The 23,617-nt window shown below is 38.5% G+C and overlaps 1 protein-coding gene across 3 annotated transcripts in view; it reads right to left on the bottom strand.

The window, feature by feature from the left end:
- UNC80 (unc-80 homolog, NALCN channel complex subunit) overlaps positions 1 to 23,070 on the bottom strand; it is a 216,843-nt gene extending 193,773 nt beyond the window's left edge. For all 3 annotated transcript variants that reach the window (XM_062201741.1, XM_062201733.1, XM_062201752.1), the window contains exons 1-5: positions 22,979 to 23,070; positions 22,004 to 22,052; positions 18,875 to 19,031; positions 17,664 to 17,965; positions 5,196 to 5,319 (exon numbers count right to left, since the gene is read on the bottom strand). In XM_062201741.1, the coding sequence (XP_062057725.1) occupies positions 5,196 to 5,319; positions 17,664 to 17,965; positions 18,875 to 19,031; positions 22,004 to 22,052; positions 22,979 to 23,070 (724 nt within the window). The remainder of the gene's footprint in view (positions 1 to 5,195; positions 5,320 to 17,663; positions 17,966 to 18,874; positions 19,032 to 22,003; positions 22,053 to 22,978) is intronic.
- Positions 23,071 to 23,617: the final 547 nt, after the last annotated feature.

Genomic DNA, 23,617 nt, shown 5'->3' with positions numbered 1-23,617 from the left:
AAGAAGGTTATGGTGCTAAAAAGTTAAGAACAATAATAAGGATAACAACATTTACTTAGCACATAATATATTCTAAATTCTGTCCTAAGAATTTTTTAAAGACTTATTTATTTATTTGAAAGGCAGAATATAACAGAGAGAAAGGGTAAGACAGAGAGAGAGAGAGAGATGTCTTCCATTCACTGTTTCACTCCCCAATAGATAACATCCCGGGCTCAGCCAGCCAAAGCCAGGAGCCAGGAGATTTATCTGGGTCATCCACGTGGGTGGAATGGGCCCAAGCACTTGGGCCATTTTTACTTCTTTTTCTAGGCCATAAGCAGGAAGCTGGATCAGAAATGGAATAGTCAGGACACGAACTGGCACCCACATGGGATGTATACAATGCAGGCAGTGGGCTTAACCTGCTACATCATTATGTTGACCCCTGTCCTAAGAATTTTACATACACTAACTCATTTAATCCTTAAAACAGCCCTACAATATTCATGTATTTCTATACTCATTTTTCAAATCAACAAACAAAGGCACAGGGAGCTTAACTTGCTGAAGGTCACCTAACCCTTAGGGAAGGAGGGAGGGAGGAAGGACGGAAGGAAGAAGGAAAGAAAATTATGAACTAATATCCCTGATGAACATAGGTTCAACAATTCTCAGATACTAGCAAATTGAATCTAAAGTTGCACCAGAAGGACCATTCACCATAAGTGGGATGTATCCAGGGATACAGGATGTTTCAAAACACACAAATCAATAAATGTGGTATATCACATCAACAGAATGAAGTGTAAAAATTATATGATCATATCAATAGATGCAGCAGAAGCATTCAACAAAATTCAATGAAAACATTTTCTTTAAGATATGGAACCAGATAAGAATGTCCACTCTAACCACTTTTATTCAATGTAGTACTGGACAGTTTTGAAAGAAATAAAAAGACATACAAAGGAAAAGGAAGGAGTCAAACTATTCCTGTTTGCAGATGACATGATTCTGTATATATGGAAATCAAAAGATTCTTCTTCAAGACTATTAGACCTGATAAATAAATTGAATAAAGTTGCAGGATACAAAATAAACACACAAAAATCAGTAGCATTTTTATGCACTTATGAGAAAGAAATTATAACAGAAATCCCATTCATAGTAACTATAAGAATTAAATAAATGAAATACTTTAGAATAAATTTAACAAAGGACATGAAAGACTTCCAATGAAAATGACAAAAGACTTATGAAAAAAATTGAATAGCACACACACAAAAGTAAGAAAACTTTCCATATTCATGGATTAGGAAAAAATTTGCTAAAATGTCTAAATTATCTGAGGCGATTTACATATTCTACACAATCTACATCAAAATACTAGTCATTCTTCACAAAACTAGAAAAAAATCTTAAAATTCAGATGGAAATATTAAAGATCCCAAATAATTAAAATAATCTTGAATAAAAAGAAAAAAGCTGGAGGTATTACAAGATTAGCTTTCAAGAGATATTATATAGTTATTATAACCAAAAAGCACAGTATTAGCAAGAAAAGCAGACACAAAGAACAATGGAACATCCCAGAAATGAATCCATGCATCTGTAGCCAACTTACTTTTTGATAAAGAAGCCAAAAACATCATGGGGAAGAAATGAAAAAAAAAATGGTCCTAGGAAAATTGGGTGTCCACACGCAAAAGACTTACTCAAGATCCTCACCCGCTACCTCTCACACTATGGAAAAATCAATGCCTAGTGATCAAAGTTCTAAATTTAAGACAAGAAACTACAACACTGCTAACAGAAAATATAGGGGAAACATATGAAGACATTGGCATAGGCCACCACTTTTGGGGGAACACTTCAAAAACAAAGCAACAAAAGTAAAATGGCTTCATATTAAACTAAGAAGTTTTTGCAGAGTAAAGTGATTAATCAACAGATTGAAGAGACAACCAATAGAATGGGAGAAAATTTTGCAAAGTATTCATCTGACAAAGAATCAATATCCAGAATATATAAAGCACTCAAAACACTCAAAGACAAAATAACAGCCCAAACATTTTAAGAAATGAGCAAAAGATCGGAATGGACATCTCTTAGAAAAAATATAAATAGCCAACAAACACATGGAAAAAGTTTCAGTATCAGTAACTATCAGGGAAATGCAAACAAAAATCACAGGACTTATCATCTCATTCCAGGTAGAACAGCTGTTATGAAAAAGATAGCAAATGCTGATGAGGACGTGTAGAAAAGGGAACAGTTAAATACTGCTGATGAGAATGCAAATTAGTACAGTCATTATGGAGAACAATATGCTGGTTCCTCAAAAAATTAAAAATAGACCTATGACAAAGCTACCCTATCTCTAGATATATAAATGAAGGAAATGAAATCAGCATATGAGAGACAGACCTACAAATCCATGCTGTTTGCAGAACTATTCACAATAGCCAACATGTGGAATCAATCTTCACTTCTACTGATGAATGAATGGATAAAGAAAATGTGTGCATGGATTGATAGATGATGATCATAATAACTTAATGATAGATATATGCAGGTTGATATATATTTTTATATGCAATTGAATATTATCCAGTTACAAAAAGGGATGAAATTCTTATTTTTACAGAAAATAGATGCAACTGGAGATCATTATGTTAAGTGAAATAAGCCAGAAACAAAGACAAAATATCACATGTTCCCTCATATGTAGAAGCATATATACCTATAAATAAATTTGAATTTAAAGTAGTGATCACAGGAGTAGTCATTAACTCTAGTGATTAAGACACTCATGTCCCAGATGAGAGCGCTTGGGTTCAATTCCCAGCTCTGGCTCCTGGGTCCAGCTGTGCAGGAATACAGCCCCTGGGAAGTAGAGGTGAAGGTTCAAGCAGCTGGTCCTGCCACCAATGTGGGGATCTGGGATTGCATTTCTGGCTTTTGGCTCTTGCAGAAGTTTAGCTCCAAGCATTGCAGGCATAAACTGCAGGAATAAATCAGCAGATGGAAACCCTGTCTATCTGGATTTTTAAAATCCTTCCTCTCTCTCCTTCTCAAATATATATATATATATATATATATATATATATATAATTAAAGCTGGTTAAGTCACTGCCTGCAATGCCAGAACCACATATCAAAGTGTTTGATTTGAGTCCCAACTACTCTGCACCTGTGATTCGGCTCTCTGCTAATGAACTTGGGAAAGCAGCAGGAGATGATCCAAGTGTTTGGTCCCTTATCACCCAGGAGTATGATCTAGATGGAGGTCCAGAGACTTCTGTCTCCAGCCTAACCCAACCCCAGCCATTGCGGCCATCTTTCCCTCTCTCGATGTGTTTGCCTTAAAGCAAATAAAATAAATCTTAAAAAAATTAAAATAGTGATCACCAGGGCCAGGAGGGTTATAGCAGGAGGAAGGGGTTTAATGGGGAGAAACTGGATAACAGGTACCACAATGCAGGAGAGTGAATGTAACAGGTCCTGGTGTTTTGCAGTACAGTGTGGTGACTATGGTTCACAATAATGTATTACATTCTGAATAAAGGATTGGAGCAGAGGAGCTGATAGGCTCCAAACACAAGAAAAGATAAGAAATTGGAAAGGCTAGTTGCCTGGTATGGTTGGTTTAAGCTATGTATAGACACTAAAATGTTGCATTGTACTCCTAAAAATGTGTTGAATGATAATCCCACATTTAACATAAGTTAAAATTAAGTATAATAGAAGAAACTCCTAGCTCTTCTGTTTTCATACTCAAAAGTTTTAAAAACAAAGTAATTTTTTTTCTTTTTTTTGATAGAGTTAGTGAGAGAGAGAGAGAGACAGAGAGAAAGGTCTTCCTTTTCCATTGGTTCACCCTGCAAGTGGCTGCTATGGCCAGCACGCTGTGCCTATCCGAAGCCAGGAGCCAAGTGCTTCCTCCTGGTCTCCCATGCAGGTGCAGGGCCCAAGGACTAGGGCCATCCTCCACTGCCCTCCCGGGCCACAGCAGTCAGCTGGACTGGAAGAGGAGCAACCTGGACAGAATCTGGCGCCCCAACCGGGACTAGAACCCGGGGTACCAGTGCTGCAGGTGGAGGATTAGCCTAGTGAGCCACGGTGCTGGCCTAAAAACAAAGTAATTTACCTCATTTCATATACGGAATTAGAAGTAGATTTCATTATGACACCTTTATGTATTTAATTCCTTGATATCTGAACTTATGACAGATTGTTACTCTTGAATTTATAATATATATCAACACTTAATATTTTGTATATGTGAAGAAATTTCATCCTAATTAAAAATTACATTTTAATTCCATTTTTATGAATTTTTAAAAATATTTATTTATTTTAAAGGCAGGGTTGGAGAGAGAGAGAGAGAGAGAGAGAGAAGGAGAGACAGAGAGAGAGATATCTTTCATCTTCTGGTTCACTCCCCCAATGCCTCAATGGCTAGTGCTGGGCTGTCTTAAACCAGGAGCCAGGAGCTTCTTCCAGGTCTCCCTTGTGGGTGCAGGGGCTCAAGCCCTTGGGCCATCTTTCACTGCTTTCCCTGATGCATTAGGAGGCAACTGGATTGGCAGTGGAGCAGCTGGGACTGGAAATGGTGCCCACACGGAATGTCAGTGCTGCAGGCAGTGGCTGTACCTGCTACGCCACAGCACCAACACCTTATGAGCTTTTGTAAATCTGAGAGACAGAAAGAGAGGAGAGAACAAGAGAGAGCTCACTTCCACTGGATCACTACCAAATGCCTGCAACAGTCATGGCTGAGCCAGGCTGAAGCCGTGAGCCAATTCTTGAAGTGACATACTTTGATAGCAGTAATGAGATTGTTAAGGAACTAGGACTCAATGATGATGAAGATGATATAATAACAGATATTGTTTGTTCACTCCCTATGTTCCAGGCATTCTTCTAAGCTATTTTACAAGTCATGCATTCCTCATAACAATTCTGTAAGTATTACTAAAATGATATTTTGGATATTACTTTATAAACAAGCAAACTGAGCAAAGTCATGTAACTGAAAAGTGTGTATGCTTTTTCTCTTCCTGTGAATTAGCCCTTTGCCTGGAACACCTAAATAACTCCTCAGAGGTACTTGTTTCTTGGCTTGTCAGGGGGAAAATCATTCCATCAATGTTACTCCTTTATGTGAAGAATGTAGCAATACTCTCCCAATGGATGATTGGGTCACAGACCTGTGATAATGTTCCTGATGGGTTTTACCAGTGCTGTGAAGCCAGAGACTTCAGGTTGTCTGTGCTCCCACATGGGCTGCCATATAACAAGTCCACTGGCCAGCCGGAAGGTGAGGTCGGATTCCTGTGGGAAAAAAAGATCTATGTCTAATAACTGGTTTATAAGAACTGGTTGAAGGTACCAATCAATGCACAGAATAATATCATTGCCAAGGTTATTTTCAGAGTGAGTTGATCTGAGTTCATTCATTCATGGTCCAGATGAGTATTTCTAGAGTATACCAACAACCTGAAGTTATTACTGCAATTACTATAGAAATCATGGTGGTCTGCTTTATGCAAAATGAATAATTAACCAAAATGCAGCTTTGGGCAAAACATGAAAGACACAAATTATTGTTTTGTGTTGGCAGTCCTTGGGACCTGTTCATTTCAAGAGTGTTGGCACTCTGCTCAATAATTGACCTAATTATCATTCCTTTTAGTTAATCCTTTTTTAAACCTTATAAGGTAATATCCTCAGATGCTGGCTAGTTTGACTATAATTCATCTCTCTTGAATTTTATGGAGTCAAGTCCATGTATTTAGGTTCTTCATGGTGTGTTATTTTGTAATGTTGTTCTTGATGGTAGGGATACATCAAGCATCATCCTTTCCTTTTTAGCCCCTGGCTTCCTCACAGCGCTTGATGTAACATTAGGAATTGGAAACACACTTGCTGAGTTGGGCTGATTTTACAGCAAATGCTCAAACAATTGATCTATAATTGATGTTCCCATCTAGCATCACATTTTCTCCTTCATATTACATCATTTTGAGGGCTGAGGTGTTTAAAATGCTGTGTATATTATAGAAATCCAAATATATGGAATTCCGAGTTGATATCTTAAACCTGCCAGCTTCTTAGTATGGTAAAGATAGAAGCAGAGATGGATCATAGGGTAATGAAGACTTCTGAGACCCAGGGATTCACTTAAGGCAGTGATCTGCAACCATTATTTATCCTACCCAAATCAAAGAAAAAATTGGAAAAACAGAAAAAGAAGTGATTCTACAAATGGTGAATCAATGCAGATGAATACAAAGGACGCTTCATCTGAAAAGGCTGGTGAAATCCCTGAATAAATTTGCTCTTTGGTATAGAGAGGACTCTTCTGTAGAGCCAACAACAAGCCTGGGATCCTGGCACCACTTAGTAGCAGTGCCTACTTTGGAAAAGCCTTTAGGATTTCCTGTGAAATATTAGGAAAACACATAAAGTATTTGTCAAATTCATTCAACATTCGTTCTGCAAATATTTGTCAAGCATCTACATACCAGGTACTCTTCTAGGCTCATGGACACAATAGTGAATAAGCCATCCAAAAATTCCTGCTCATAGTGCAAAGGACAGGGTATGAAACAGGAAAAGAGATAAGGTTTTGACTTCTCAAACAGGGTATCTAGGAAAAGCCTTACTGAAATGCTGAAAAGTATGCCTAGTGTGTCAAGAAATAGTCTGGAGACTGTGTGTCTGGAGTCAAGTGAATGAAGAAAGAGTAGGAAAAAAGAGCAAAGATTGGAGAAGTTATTGAACATCAGCTAAGACTCACATATTTTTAGTAGTTCATTGGAAGCGATTCAGCAATTACTGAGTAAGATAGTAAACCACTGGAGGGTGTTAAGTAGCAAAGTCCTGTGACTGGGCATATTTCAATAGATTCATTAGGCTATAGAGATTAGCTTGAGAAAAGGCAAAGGTAGAAGCTGAAAGTAGGTGAAAGACAATTTAACCAGGGTGGAATGGAGGGTTAAGCAAGAAGTGACAGATTCTGGATATATTTTGAAGATATGCAACTTACAGAATTTATTGATTGAAGGTAGCACATGCAAAAGAAATGTATCAAGAATTTTTGGTTTTATTATTAATGAAGATGCGCAAAGAGAAGAATGAAAAGAGTTTTGGAAGCCTCATTTTAGAAACAATATATTTGAGATACGTGCTAGACAATCCAACTAATTATACTAAGTAAGCAACTAAACAGACAGGTCTGGAATTAAGGTAAGAGTAACCCAAATTCCCTTGAAATGGACATGGGGAAATCTGCATGCAATTATTCAGCAAGCAAGGAATTAGCATCAAGCAAAGCTTATCCGATTTTTCTCTAGAAATGTAGGAAGCCAAACCCCAACTGACCTGATTTGTATGATTTCTTAGTTTATGAGCTCAGTCCTTTTCTATGCTTCTCAGAAGTAATTTTGACACAAGTAAAACTCCAGTGGAAATTACCACAGGAAGTGAGTTCTCTTGTACTGAAATTTTGGCTTTTAACATCTGTCTGCTCTATCAGTGGGACATTTAACACTCACTGACAGTGTTGTCATTTTGTTTTACAGAATACATTGCTAACTAGTGTAAATATTTATTGAAGACAAATTGAGATCTCCTTCTTTAGTACATTTTAGTTTTTAATATTTTTTATTTGAAAGGCAGAGTTACAGAGAGAGTGGGAGAGATGGGGGGGCACAGGAGAGAAAGAAAGAGAGAGAGAGAGAGAGAGAGAGAGAGAGAGAAAGTCTTCCATCCACTGGTTCACTCCCCCAATGGCTATAGTGGCCAGGGCTGGGCCAGGCCTCTCACATGGGTACAAGGACCCAAGGGCTTGGGTCCTCTTCTGCTTTTTCAGGCACATTAGCAAAGTGCTGTATCTGAAGTGGAGCAGCCTGTACCCAAAAAGTTGGGTGTTGCATGTGGCAGTTTAATCCATTAAGCCACAGTGCTGGCCCCTGTACATTTTCCTTGATGCATCTATATGTAACTTTTTTTATTTTAAGATTTATTTATTTATTTGGAAGAGAGAGTGATACAAGGAGAGGGATAGACAGAAAAAGAGGTCTTCTGTCAACTGGTAAACTCCTCAAATGACTGAAAAGCCAGGGTTGGGCCAGACTGAAGACAGGAGTCAGGAATGCATCTAGCTCTCCTACATGAGTGGCAAAGGCCTCAGCACTTGGGCCATTATGCTACTTTCGTAGGCATATTAGTTGGTAGTTGGATTGGAGGTGGAGCAGCTGGAATCATGGTTGCAGGAGGAAGCTTAACCCACTGTACCACGATGCCAGCCCAAAAACATAATTACTGATTAACTGAACATATTTTATTTTCTCCAAATCATATCAACTAAATTCAATAACTCTTCAGAACTGAATACTTGTAATGCCTAAGGCCTCCACTTATTTTCATATGCTTTAGTACAGATTTCTTAAATTGACTGAATGCATTAAACTCTGATTGTATCTAATTCCTCTTCCAGTCATGTCATTTGAAGGTGTAAAATGGGACACTCAATACTATGTATGTACACATGACCAGAAATTGAATGGCTGGAGAAGATTTTGTCATTCAAACAGCTGTGGAGCAAGAGATCTGGAAAGGTCCTGAGAAAAACCCAAAGGTATAAATACTGATAGAATCAGTATCTTCATATTTCAGATACTTTTCTTGGTTTCACTGACAGCCTATTTCCATGATATTGTGAAGCAATTCTAAATGTATTAAGTGAAATTTAATTAAACAACTATTATTTTATTTTCCATTTTAAAGTTGTTTACTCCATACTTCCCTTGAGGCAAAGTATTTTGGAATTTATTTTAATTTCTGCTATTTCTTGGCAGTTTGAATAGTACAATCTAGCATTTGTATACATTCAGTAAATATTCATTGAAGAAATAAGTCAATATGCTCAAATAGTAACAATATTGATACCCCATTTAAAGAAAATCCTTAATTCAATAAACATTCATCATTTTGTATTGATGAAATTGCTAATAGAAACCAAAAAGAGAGCAGGTGTAGCCATCCTAATATCAGACAAAACTGACTTTAACACAAAAAAGTTTTAAAACTGACAAACAAGGGTACTATACTATGATTAAGAGATCAATTCAACAGGAAGATGTGACTATAATAAACATATATACACCCAATTGCAGGGCTCATGGCTATTTAAAAGAATTGTTAATGGATCTAAAGGGAAACAGACTCCAATGCAATCCTAACAGGAGATTTCAACACTCCACTTTCAGCAATGGACAGATCAAGCAGACAGAAAAGTAACAAAGAAACAACAGAGCTAATCGATACTTTGGACCAAATGGACCTGATAATTACAGAACTTTTCAGTACATGCTTGTTGAGTACATGTTCCTCTCACCAGTGCATGGAACTTTCTCTAGGACAGACCATATGCTAAGCAATACAGCAAGTCTCAGCAAATTAAAAAAATCAAAATCATTCCGTGCATCTTCTCTGACCACAAAAGAATGAAGCTGGAAATCAACTCAAGAATCTATAGAACATACACAAACACTTAGAGACTGAAAACAAAGAGTGGGTCATAGAAGAAATCAAAAAGGAAATTAAAAAATTTCTGAAAACAAATGAAGATGACAATGCAACATATCAAAAATTATGGGAAACAGCAAAAGCAGTGTTAAGAGGGAAGATTATAGCACTTGGTACCTATATCAAGAAGTTAGAAAGGCATCAAATAAATGATTTATCAGGCAATAAAAACCCAGATTAACAAGTGGAACTACATCAAATTGAGAAGTTTCTGTACTGCAAAAAAAAAAAAAAAAAAAAAGAAAAAGAAAGAAAGAAAGAAAGAAAAACAACAACAACCAGGAAAGTAAAGAGGCAACCAACAGAAGGGAGAAATTATTTGCAAACTATGCAACAGATAAGGATTAATAACCAGAATATATAAAGTGATTAAAAAACTCAACAACAACAAAGCAAACCACCCTAGTCAAGAAGTGGGTAAAGGACTTAAACAGACATTTCTCAAAAGAGGAAATTCAAATGGCCTACAGACACCTGAAAAAATGTTCACGATCACTAGCCATCAGAGAGATGTAAATCAAAACCACAATCAGGTTTCACCTCACCCCAGTTAGAATGATTTTCATACAGAAATCAACAAACAACAAATGCTGGTGAGGATGTGAGGGAAAAGGTACCCTAATCCATTGTTAGTGGGAATTCAAACTGATAAAAATCACTATGGAAGACAGTTTGGAGATACCTCAGAAATGTGAATATAGTCCTACCATATAACCCAGCCATCCCACTCCTTGGAATTTACCCAAGGGAAATGAAATCAGCAAATAAGAGTCATCTGCACTTCCGTATTTGTTGCAGCTCAATTCACAATAGCTAAGACATCTAAATGTCTGTCAATGGAAGACTGGATCAAGAAATATGGGATATGTACTCTATGGAATACTACACAGCAGTAAAAAATGAAATCCCATTATTTGCAACAAAATGGAAGAATCTGGAAAACATCATACTTAGTGAAATAAGCCAATCCCAATGGGACATATATCATATGTTCTCCCTGACCTGTGATAACTAACAGAGCATCTAAAAGGTAACCTGTAGAAGTGAAACTGACACTATGAGAAGCAATTACTTGAACAGCCCTTGCTTGACTATTGAGGAACCGTTTATTATTTTATTTATTTATTTAGTTAATTAATTTCTTAATAACATTGGTTGAACTCTTTACTTAACATAGAATTAATCATAGGTGTACTAAGTCAATTGAAAATAGATCACAGTTAAAAATAAGAGTGAGAATGTGAGGGGGAGAAGCTGTACAGTTCGACAAACATTCTCATGGACTTACCGCTAAGGATGAAGTGAAAAACTTGCCATGGGACTCCAAATCTCATTAAGTGGGTGGTAATCATCCCATCTTAGGTAATAAAGTGATCATAATAAGTGTGGAATTGATCATATAGATAGGATTAAGTGTCAAAGGAACCACACAAATAAGACCAAGTGTCTGATAATAACAATAGATAGAATTAATAAGGAGAGAAACTTCCAACATGGGAAGCAGTCCACACAACAGACTCAGAATGACAAATGCCCTAAACAACACTCTGACCTCAGAATCATCCCCTAAGCCATCGGATCTGACTGAAAATCCCAAGAGAGCATTTCAGACATTGAAAGCCAAGAAAAAATGTCGCAAAAACTGTTCTGCATGAAGGAATTCTGTGAGTGAGACTCCAGTGGAAAGAAGGGGCCATCAAAGAAGGATGTATTTTCTGTGAAGGAAGAAGAGAACTTCCACTTTGCATATGGCTCTGTCTAAATACTGATGGAGTTTGTGGACTCAAAAGGTTTCCATAACCTAGGAAGCTCATGTCAAGAGCCTTGTGTGGTCACCGACATTGAAAATAAAAGTGCTAATTGTTAAGTCAACAACAGGAGTCACTGTGCACTTACTCCCCATGTAGGACCTCTGTCATTAATGAGGTGTACCGTGAGAATTAATGGTAAAACTTGCCTTCACACTACTTTATACGTTGTGTGTCTGTATAGGTGCAAACTGTTGAAATCTTTACTTAGTATAGAGTTGATCTTCTGTATATAAAGTTAATTAAAAATGAACCATAATGAAGAAAGGGATGGGTGAGGGAGTAGGAGATGGGGTGGGAGTGGGGGTGGGAATGGGGGCAAGAATAACTATATTCCTAAAAGCTGTACATAGGAAATTTGAATTCATTAAATAAAAACATTCTAGAAAAAAAGAATGTTTTATAGACAGCAAAAAAAAAAAAGATAAAACCCATTTGCAATAGCTACAAAAAAGTTAAATACCTTTGTATAAATTTAACCAAGGATTTCAAAGATCTCTACTACGATAATTACAAAACATTAAAGAAAGAAATATAATAAAACATGGAAAAATCATCCATGTTCATGGATTGGAAGAATTAATAGCATCAAAATGTCCATACTACCTACTGAAAGCAATTTACAGATTCAGTGCAATTCCAATCAAAATACCAATGATCTTCTTCTCAGATTTAGAAAAAATGATGCTAAAATTTATATAGAAACACAGGAGACTGAATAACTAAAGCAACCTTATACAACAGAAACAAAGCCAGAGACATCACAATAATAGATTTTAAGACATATTATAGGACTATTATAATCAAAACAGCCTGATACTGCCAAAATAACAGATGCGTAGACCAATAGGACAGAATAGAAACTCCAGAGATCAGTTTACTCATCTACAATCAACTTTTCTTGGCAAAGGAACTAAAATCAATGCCTGCAGCAAGGACAGTCTCTTCAATCAACAGTACTGGGAAAACTGGATATCCAAGTGCATAAATATGAAACTAGACCCCTACCTTACACCTTACACAAAAATCTACTCAAAATGGATCAAAGGCTTAAATCTATAACCTGATGCCACCAAATTACTGCAGAACATTGAGGAAACCCTGCAAGACATTGGCTTAGGCAAAGACTTCTTGGAAAAGACCCTCTAAGTACCTATAATCAAAACCAAAATTTGCAAATGGGATTATATCAAGCTGAGATGCTTCTGCACTGTAAAAGAAACATTTAGCAAAATGAAGAGACAACCGACAGAATGGGAGAAAATATTTGCAAGCTATGCAACTGATAAAGGACTAATACCAAGTATATATAAAGAGCTCAAGAAACTTAACAACAACAAAACAAATAATACAGCTAAGAAATGGGCAAATGCCTTAAACACATTTTTCAAGAGGAAATTTTTTTAAGATTTATTTATTTACTTGAAATTCAGAATTACACAGAGGGAGGAGAGGCAGAGAGAGAGAGAGAGAGAGAGAGAGAGAGAGAGAGAGAGAAGTCTTCCATCCACTGGTTCACTCCCCAGATGGCAACAACGGCCGGAGCTGTGCCAATCCGAAGCCAGGAGCCAGAAGCTTCCTCCAGGACTCCCACACTGGTGCAGGAGCCCAAGGACTTGGGCCATCTTCTACTGCTTTCCCAGGCCACAGCAGAGAGCTGGATTGGAAGTGGAGCAGCCAGGACTCAAATTGGTGCCCATATGGGATGCCAGCACTGCAGGTGGTGGCTTTACTCGCTACACCACAGCACCAGCCCCTCAAGAGGAAATTTAAATGGCCAACAGACACATGAAAAATGCTCACAATCACTAGCCAACAGGAAATTGTGAATCAAAACAAAAATGAGGTTTCACCTCACCCCAGTTAGAATGGCTTTCATACAGAAATCAATAAACAACAAATTCTGGTGAGGATTTGTGGGAAAAGGTACCCTAATCCACTGTTGGTGGGAATGTAACTTGGTACAGCCACTGCGGAAGACAGTATGGAGATACCTCAGAAATCTGAATGTAGATCTACCATATGACCCAGCCATCCCACTCCTGGGAGTTTATCCAAAGGAAATGAAATTGGCATATGAAAGAGTTAGCTGTACCTCCATGTTTATTGCATCTCAATTTACAATAGCTAAGATATGGAATCAATCCAGATGTCCTTCAACTGAAGATTGGATAAAGAAATTATGGTATATGTACATTATGAAATACTACACAGTGTAAAAAATAAAAATTTGTCATTTGTAAAAAAATGGATGCAACTGGAAACCATTATACTTAGTGAAATAAAGCAGTCCCAGAAAGATAAATACCATATGTTCTCCCTGATCTGTTGTAACTAATAGAGTACCTAAAAGCTAAATTTTAGAAGTTAAATTGACACTTTCAGGTGTGATGATTTTGAACAACCCTTGTCTCAACTATTGAGGAAGTGGGTTTTTTCATAACTATTTGTTGAACTCTTTACTTACTGTAAGGTTAATCTTACGAACATAAAGTTTGCCAAAAATAGATCTTTGTTTAAAAAAAATAAAACAGAAATAGGAGAGGGAGGAAGAAGAAGTGGGGAGGGAGAGGGGGGTGGGAAGAATCACTGTGTGTTCCTAAATTTGCATATATGAAATGTGTCAAGTTTATGTACCTTAAACAATAGTTTTGTTGGTAAAAAATATTAGAAATGACATGTAAAAAGAATTTTTTATGTACTAGACATAAGCAGAAGCAACTGTAGGAGGCTAAGGAGTAAACAGCAGGTAAGGATGTGGAGGCATGTGCTCATGCCTGTGCTTTTGGCTTCTCATGCTTTTTTACAGCACTTCGTCCTATACAATCCTTAACCTGTAACACAATCTGTGCAAAGCACCGAGGGGGACTAGAGAGGGTAATGTCAAGGAAATAACTGACAAGTGGGGCAGTACACTAAAATTAGAAACCATGGCTTTCTAGAAGCATTAGCTTGGGTGACTGTGTGGTTTTGCCAGCAGCATATGCATCTCTCGGGAAAAAAATTCAATTTTTGGTTTTGACCTGGTGTTGGAATTTTGAGGGGAAAAGCAAAGAAAGTGTAGAGGAGAAAGGACTTTAATGGTATTGGTGAAGGGAAGCATAAATGGATTCAGGATGGACAGGGAAATAAAAGATCCAGGGCAATGGTTCTCATTCAGAGCCAGTTCCTTTCCACCCACCCACTTGTGGACATTTGAAAATGTCTAGAGTCACTTCTGGTTTTCATAACTCAGGTCAGGGAGGAGGCATTTTTGGCAAATAGGATATGATCTAAATATATATAAGTATAAATGCTCTTAGATATCTCATAATACATGGGTTGGTTTCCCACAACAAAGCGTTATCTCCCAAAATACCAACAGTGCCAAGGCTAAGAAACCTTGATCCAGAGATTGTATGTTTCCTAGCAACATGAAAGAAAACAAACACCTCTCAAACAGAAAAGGTCTTGTGGAGAAATTTATTGACTCAATACTTTTAACTCTATATCATTTAGAATAATAAATCCATCACATCAAGGACAAAATGATGAAACAATAATAGTGCTATAATACAACTAAAAATAATTGTTTACTATGTCCCAATCTCTGTATAGTGTTTTATATGCATTGTATTACTCCTTGTAAGTGTTTCAATCCAAGGCCATGAGTAAAACTTGAAGGTTTTGAACCAGTTTTAACAACTACTAGTGAAGCATCTTCTGAAAGAGGCTCTCACTCACTTTTTCTTAATAATACCAGTAGCAATGTTAATGACTTTCTGAATCTCACATTGGGTGCTACAATTGTTTAATCCACACAATGCCACAGAAATTAATTCTTTGTTCAATTTATACATGACAAAATTGAAGCTTAAATGCATTAATTTCTCAATGTCATATAATAGGAAGTAGTGGGCACTGCATGTACAAGAAAGGTTATCTGTTTCCAAAATTCGGATTCTCAGCCGTGTGTTCCAAATAAAATTACAGTCTGGCCACACCTATATCTCCGCATTTTTCAAATCCAGGTGGTATTTGTCAACCCACAGATATTCTTGTGGGCTATGTTTTTTTTTTTTTTTTTCTTTCCTGCCCTCTCCTTTTTAAGGACTATAACTTACATATAATTGCTGCTTTTAGCATTTGAATCATCTCCTGATAATAAGCAACTGAGTAAGTTGTAAGATATTTATTGAGAACCTCATGACAGTATATGCCAGATGCTATCTCAGACACTAGTGATACTGTTGTGACCTGGACAGGCAGACTCCTTCACTCAGTGACCTCTGTTCTAGTGTAGGTGATGGGCAATAAACTGGCAGACAAACACACAGAGCAATTCTAGGTATCAGTAAATGACAAGAAAGAAGGGAAAACAGGATAATGTGTTAGTTCTGCTGAAGTGCTTGGGGAATAATGAGTAAACTGATGGGAACGCAATGGTCATATGCAAATCTAGGAGTAGAGGGCAGGGATAAAGGTTTCAAGTAGAAAGAAAAACTGGCGTAAGGACTTGAAAAAAGGATTGAACTTATCGAGTTTGAGGATGAGCCTCTAGTGAGCCTAAATATTGATGAACAAGAAAGACAGTGTAAGACGGAGGGAGATGAAGCCCGAGGGGTGTGCTGGAGCCAGGTCCTGTAGGTCCCATCAACTGAGTGGACATTTTCTGTTAAATTAATGCTTTCCGTTGAGTGTAGAATTTACATATATTTAAAAAAACTTTTTAAAGTGGAAAGTTGAAACTTTTAAAACAGCAATTTAGGTTTATTTAAAAACATTGAAAAATTTTAGTATATTTGATGTAAAATATGGCTGTTATATGTGTTACATTGTAAGAATTTATTGATTGCTGCATATCTATTCCTATCAGCAATGGGACAGAGTTTAAGAAAAATTAAAATAAGTGAAAAGACTCACTTGTCTCTTCTCTCTCATAATGATTGCTAGTGATCACAACCATCTTCATTGATAACTTGAGTATCTCTTCATTAAGGTTGTAATACTCTATTGAATAGCAATTAAACCTATTATTGCCTTCTTATCTGTTGTTTTCACACTTAGTAACAAATAGGTCTTGATTTCTTTCCATGTGATAGAACTGCACTGTGTCTCCAAATATATTCACCTTGTGTTACACATGTCCATGATTTTACACAATTAAGGATCCAAGAGGTTAAGTAGTGTCACCTAGATCACAGAATGATAATATGATGGTATACTGATTTCTAATTATATTGTCTCTTCCAGATCCAAGGAGTAGATGGATATAATTACATTTTAAGAAAATTAGTTTCCTTGTATTCATATTTTTGTACTTTATTCAATTAAAATATTCTTCAAACAATTCTTAGGCTAAGGCCCAACTGTTAAAGATCCACAGAATGTAAAAATTAAAAACTTCTGCTGGCACTGAAGCACAACGGGTTAATGCCCTGGCCTGAAGCTCCGGCATCCTATATGGACGCTGGTTTGAGACCTGGCTGCTACATTTCCAATCCAGCTCTCTGCTATGCCCTGGGAAAGCAGAAAAAGATGGCCCAAGTCTTTAGGCCCCTGTACCCATGTGGGAGACCCAGAAGAAACTCCTGGCTCCTGGCTTTGGATCAGCACAGCTCTAGCCATTGCAGCTAACTGGGGAGTGAACCATCAGATGGAAGACCTCCCCATCTCTGCCTCTCCTCTCTCTGTGTAACTCTGACTTTCAAACAAATAAATAAATCTTTAAAAGAAAAAAAAAACTTCTGTTGCAAACCTCGTATTACAATAGAGGTAGTTAAAAACTGTTACTGGAATACAGAAAAGATATTGACTAACTCTGTATAGAAAAGGTCAGAGATAAAGCCATATGGAAATGATTGCACTGATGTTGGAGTTTGAAGGCTCCTCAGGGAAATAGAGGAGGAATAGGAGGGGAGAGCAAACAGGAAAAACATATTCAAGGCTCCTATGGCTCCAAGGACTGGACCATGAAGAGACCAGTAGAGACTGGCAGTTGCTAAATCAAGAAAAGAGTTTAAACTGCAAACCATACTTTATCTTATATGCCATGTTTAATATTTTGAGCATTATCTTGAGGCAGATGCAAAACCACTGAAGTTTTTTGAGTAAGTAAAGGATATGTGGAGATTTGTGTCTTTGCAGCTAGTTTAATATGGAAATACAGTTCTCTATGACTTGGCTTTCAGTAAGATCATGAAAATACATGGACAAACAAATACGGAAGTTATCACCTGAATTTCACCCTCATCTCATCACCATCTGATCCCAGTTCTAACACTAGCTGTCTCTTACCTTAATCCTGTGTACAAGAGGGGCAAACAGGAACACAAAGAGCTCCACAGTAGCCATGGAGTTCTGGAAGATCTTCCTGCGATTGTTCTCTTCTTCATCATTGGAGCTGCTTTGGCAAGGCTGCCCTGGAGAACCCTGATTTTCAACCTGGTGAATGAAAGCGCTGCTGCTGCCACCCCAGCTCGAGCCTCGGTCTGTGCCACTGAAACGCTCACTGTTGCAGTCCTGGGGGGCCTCTAGGAGCATCCAGTGCAGAGTATGAAGAAGCTTTGTCTCAGCAACTCCCAGCTTATCTTGATGGCCTGCATGGACACCACATAGCCAAGTTAAGACAAACCCAGTCACCAGAGTAATGGATGTGAACTTAGGGTCTGAGAATACCCCTGCTTTGTTTTGTGGCCCAACGTCTCAATAGTCAGTAGCAATTCTCTGAATCCCTTACAACAACTGCTGGCAGAACTGATTCCTGTTTTTGGAGCTTCCTTACTGGCTGCCATCTCTGCAGAATAACACGCTACCATGCATGTAGAAAGTGTACAAACCACTTCTTATCAGACAGTGAAATACATCTCCAAATAGGCAGCATAAGGATTAAAATACAGCTTCTGAAATTAACAGCTATTTAATTTTTAGATAATTAGCTGTGGAAATGTCTCTCTGTAAAGGTGACATTTGAACAGAGATCCAAATGAGAGAAGGAAATGTGTTGGAGAAAAGCATTTACTCTAACATGAGCATCTTTGGGGTAGAGCATACTGCAAGATTAGAAAAGCAATCTGCAAATTAAGCTAAAGGGAAAACATATCCTTATGCACATGTATGTACAGGCACCACACAGGGCACTACCAAGTTAGGGAAAAGTCTGAGGGTAACATGCTAAATTCACAAAAGTAGTTGCTTTACAAATTGGGAAGGCAAAGAAGATATCCCTGTCTTGGTCTCATGTTAGGTAGGTAAGAGTATTCAGCTTACCCATAATATTTTAATATTTAAGGAGAGAATATATAACATATTACCTGTGAAATTTAAAACAATAGATCCTGTTCCACTTTTGACAAAATGGAAATAATGGTGATTCCAATATGAGGGGGATTTTGTGAGAATTAATGTGATAATATAAGCACAGCACCTGGGTTTCTATTCAACACATGTTGTCATTATGAGTGTTGAGCATAAAGCACACAGTAAACAAGTAATGCAGGATCACCAACCCAACTTGTTCCTGTTTGAAAGCAGGGTTGCAGTGCAGTGGAGCACATGAGGCAAAGCAGCTTGTACCAGCTCCCATCTGGAAATGCTCTGGATGGCTTCAGAGAGGGCTGGAGAGAGGCCATGCAGCTTATTTTCCACCAACACTCGTTCAAAGGACTATGGATTTTTAAAAAGAATGTAAAATAAGGAGATTAGGATTGGTGAAAAGCAGACATCAAGATAAGGATGAAAATCCTGATCAAAATCTTACAGTGAACTCACACTGCACTTCAAGTGTATGTTGACCTAAAATGAGTCAATAATAATTTCCTATTATCTACTCATTTTTAGATATTTGGCCTGGAGTACACAATTAAATTATCAAGCTATTTATTTCTGTCCAAATAATCTTTCTCTATCAAAGTATATAACAACACATTAAACTTCATGAGATTTTTAGAAATAATGTTTTATGAAATGTTGCTGAGTCATTGAAATGGACTGTTACAACTGCAGTCCAAAATGAAATGTCTTTTCATGAAAGTTTCTTGAGGGACAGAATATATGTCTATCTGTTCAACAGATGCTAAATAAGACACAGTTCCTAAAAGAAATATGGTTTTGGGGTCTCCGATTCACTCCATGTCCTAGCAATGACCTGGCACAGAATATCTTTGCCTAATACCTGGAACCATAGGACACTCAATATATGTGTTGAATAAAGAAAGATAGGAAGAGAGAGGTACAAGCCATCCTTGGTTTGCTTGTTATTCAAGCTTCTGTCCTTGTTAGGGATAATTTTAGAGAGTGAACAAAAAGTAACATGGTGGACCTACCCAGGTTATTTTTTGACTGAGGAGGAGGATATTCACTATAAGGTAGTAAATATTTAATATTTGAATATTAGGTAACACCTAATACCAGAATATATTTTTAAAAACTCTGACTTGTGGCCGGCGCCGCGGCTCACTAGGCTAATCCTCCGCCTTGCGGCGCCGGCACACCGGGTTCTAGTCCCGGTCGGGGCACCGATCCTGTCCCGGTTGCCCCTCTTCCAGGCCAGCTCTCTGCTGTGGCCAGGGAGTGCAGTGGAGGATGGCCCAAGTGTTTGGGCTCTGCACCCCATGGGAGACCAGGAGAAGCACCTGGCTCCTGCCATCGGATCAGCGCGGTGCGCCGGCCGCAGCGCGCCTACCGCGGCGGCCATTGGAGGGTGAATCAACGGCAAAAGGAAGACCTTTCTCTCTGTCTCTCTCTCACTGTCCACTCTGCCCATCAAAAAAAAAAAAAAAAAAAAAAAAAAAAAAACTCTGACTTGTAAAAATACGATTAGCACCTGATGCCCCAAAGAGTCAGGAAACATATTAAATGTCCTGTAAGTGATTATAATACAAATCCCACATGTTCTAATTATATTATTGAAATTACTTGGATACTTGAGAAAAATAAATGGCTTTCCATGAAGATTCTCCAAGGAAAAATAAACACATTTTTTTTACCTACAAAAGGAAAATAAGAAAATCACCTTTATAATGAAAGGCTGAAGTTTTGGAAAACAGCACGTTCAGAGATATGATTTTTTTAAGAAACTAAATGAAGAACATTAGATATGCTGAAGAACCAGATACAAATGTTTTTAAATTCTTCAGTCCTCTGGGATCTAAGTGTCCATTAAGTAAATAATGTGTATGTTAGACAATGAAAGATTATGAAGAACTTACAGTTTAATGAATATTTTAGAGAGAATGAGTTACAAATTTCATAATCTCAGGGAAATCTAGTAGTTAATGCTATTTTCTTCTTAAATGCTACTAACATAACTTTTTATAGCTTCCTAAACCCTATAAACTATTTTCTATATTGACTTTTACCTATCTATCTATGAATGTAACTTAGGTATTTGATGTCATGTGAATACATTAGAAATGTCAGAAATATCTTTGCCAAGAACACAGAAAATTCAGAATTATTTTAAGCTGGTATAATTGTCAGCAGGAGGATCACAGATTTCAAGTGCCAAATTACTCTAATGAGCTAAGTATGAGAACAGATTCCTTTAAAAGGTCCTTATAAGAACATTATATTTTAAAAATTTTTATGAGGCAACTTTGTAGGACAGGAGACCCAACAAAACACATTTCTACTTAAGAGAATGTGTGTGCTTAACACTCCACTGGTTTCCATTTTAATTTATGTCTCTGTATTTCTGAGCGCCTTACCAGAAATCCATCTGTGTAGCATTTGTAAATATGCATGACATCATATATGCAAAGTAAAAAAATTATGTAAGCTTCAAATATTAATGAAGGGTATGAAAGGTCAATTCCAATTTTGCTTCAAAATTTCATGTCTTATTTTTTTCAATTTGTAAAATGGGCATTTGTAGGGATATGGGATTCCCTTGGAATCTCAGGACAACCACATTTTCTTTTGTATAAATATTAACAGCATTTCCTTCATAATTATTTTATGCAGTTCATTTTCAGCCTTGCAGAACATAAGCAAGACATAATAGTACAAAGCTGAATATTTTTTTGTTCAAGTAGTTCTTAGATACTTGTTATAAGAACCTCTGCTATATAAGAGTAGTCCCAGTTTTGCTGATTATGAATTTAACTCCACGTGCACCCTCAAAGGTCATCCATCGTTCAGTTCTCTGTAGTCTGTCTGAGACTCAATCCCTCCCCATGCTTACTCCCCATTGGGTGCTAATATCCTTGAATGTACTGTTCTCTCTGCTCTTCCCTGAGCTCTCCCTTCCTCCCTCTCTTCTTTCCTGTCTTTGTCCAAGGGTCACATTAGTAGGGAAGTCTTATCCACCCATTACTTGTGAAATAAAGCTCTCACTCCAGTGCTTTCTAATTTCCTCTCTTGGTTAATTTTTGTCCCTAGGATTTACCACCATCTGGATGACTGCGTATTTTACGTATTTGCTTGTGTCCTGTCCGCCTCTCACTAGAGTGTGAATGCCATTTTGTCTTTATCATTGCTCTATCCCAGCATGGAGAATTATGTCTGGCACATAGTAGATGTTCAACAATATTTTCCAAGTGAATTAATACATACAGACAATACATTTAGTGAATTTCTTGGGTTGAAACTGCTACACAGATTGTGGAAATAATCAAGAAATTGTGAAAATCACATACCACACAAGAGGCTTCATATTGCTTCCCCAGTTTAGGCCTCAAAAATGCACTGAAAAATTAATACAGAGTTTATAAACATAAGTGCAATTATTATTAAACGTCATTATTTTTAGTGAATAATTCATGATGCTATGAAACTCAAATTCTACATTTCTTTATAGCTTATTAATGAACTGATGTTGAATAGCTGACGACATTTGCTTTTCCAAGTGTAGTAACATGAAAGAGATATAGGTCTCTACAGTTTTCTATATCCACTCTTATTCTGCAGACTTGTTCTTCATCAGATTCTAAATCGCCAATGGTCAAAAGTGGTGCATTACTCATGTGTACCGTCATATTAAAAACTGAAAAATGAACATGGCTTATGGGTCATGATTTCCAGAATCTAGCTTCTTAACTGATAAATCTCCAAAGTAATAATAATAAAGGAGACCTTATTTCTTGTTTACTGGAATAGATAGCAGGTCTTTTCCAGGGGGAAATAAATCTCTTACTAAAAATGTCTCCCCGTACACTTTAACCAGGAAGATTACACTGGCTGAATGCGAGCAAAAATGGTTAACAAGTGGGCATAGCAAATATTCGCCAAACAGGAGCTGGAAAAACAACAGGTCACTGTGCTGGATTTACAGCAGGAGATGGAGGGGGAACTGGACACAGGAGCAAACCAGTCATAATTATCTTCTCTAGCTCCCCGCCCCCTCTACCTAGGTTCTCTGCCCTCCCACCCCCTAAATAATGTATATATTTATTCGACAACTGCCAATCTGCTTGTCGTCAAACTTCACGGAAATATTTTTTTTAAATGCGTGTTTTTAAGCGGGTGCAGAGGGCTTGCTTTCCAGCCCCAGAGAGGGAGCTGCAGGCTGTGGCGCGGCCTCAGCAGTGGCGGCGGTGGCGGCGATGACCCAGGCGGCCCCAGGAGCGCCCACAGCCCAGGGCGGCCCGCGGCGCGCCCTCTGCGCCCCTCACCTGGTTTGCCGCCACAGGAAGGTCTGGATGGGCAGGGGGATGCCGCGGCCGCTGTCTTGCTCCTGGCCCTCGGAGCTCTTCCTCTTCACCATGATGGTGGCTCCTGGGAGTCCTACTGCAGGACCCGGAGCTGGCTCCTCGCTAGCCTCCGTCGTCGCCGCCGCCGCCTCCTCCTCCCGCTGCTCCCCCCAACTCTCATCCCCTCCTTCCTCGAGGCAGAGCCGGCTCTCTCCGCCTTGATCCCCCGTCCCTCTCCCCTGCCCCCACTCCTCCCCGCGCGTGGAACATGGCTGCGGGAGGAGGGGAGGGCTGGCGGAGCCGCGGAGCGGGGAGGGGGGCGCTCGGAGGAGCTGTCCGCCTCGCCGCCCCCGCGCCCGCTCCTTGCTTTCAGCACCTCCCACTGTGGACAGCAGCCCGCGCCGGGCAGCGCAGTCGGAGAGGCGAGTCGGGGGCAGTTGCAGCAGCAAGGGGATGACCGACAGAGTCCACGCTCCGCATGGCACGCGCGCGCCGGTCCCCTGCGTGGCCTCTTCAGCCTCCAGGATTCGGTTCCCCCCCTCCGAGCTGTGCCCCAGGAGTGTCCTTAGTCCTGCTTCCCAACCTCAGCATCAGAAGAGCTGTCACAGTCTGGGGAGGAGG

The sequence above is a fragment of the Lepus europaeus genome, chromosome 1 (genome assembly GCF_033115175.1).
Source record: "Lepus europaeus isolate LE1 chromosome 1, mLepTim1.pri, whole genome shotgun sequence".
NCBI lineage: Eukaryota > Metazoa > Chordata > Mammalia > Lagomorpha > Leporidae > Lepus > Lepus europaeus.
Note: the sequence above shows the minus strand (reverse complement) of the source record. Positions and strands in the feature narration are given on the sequence as shown.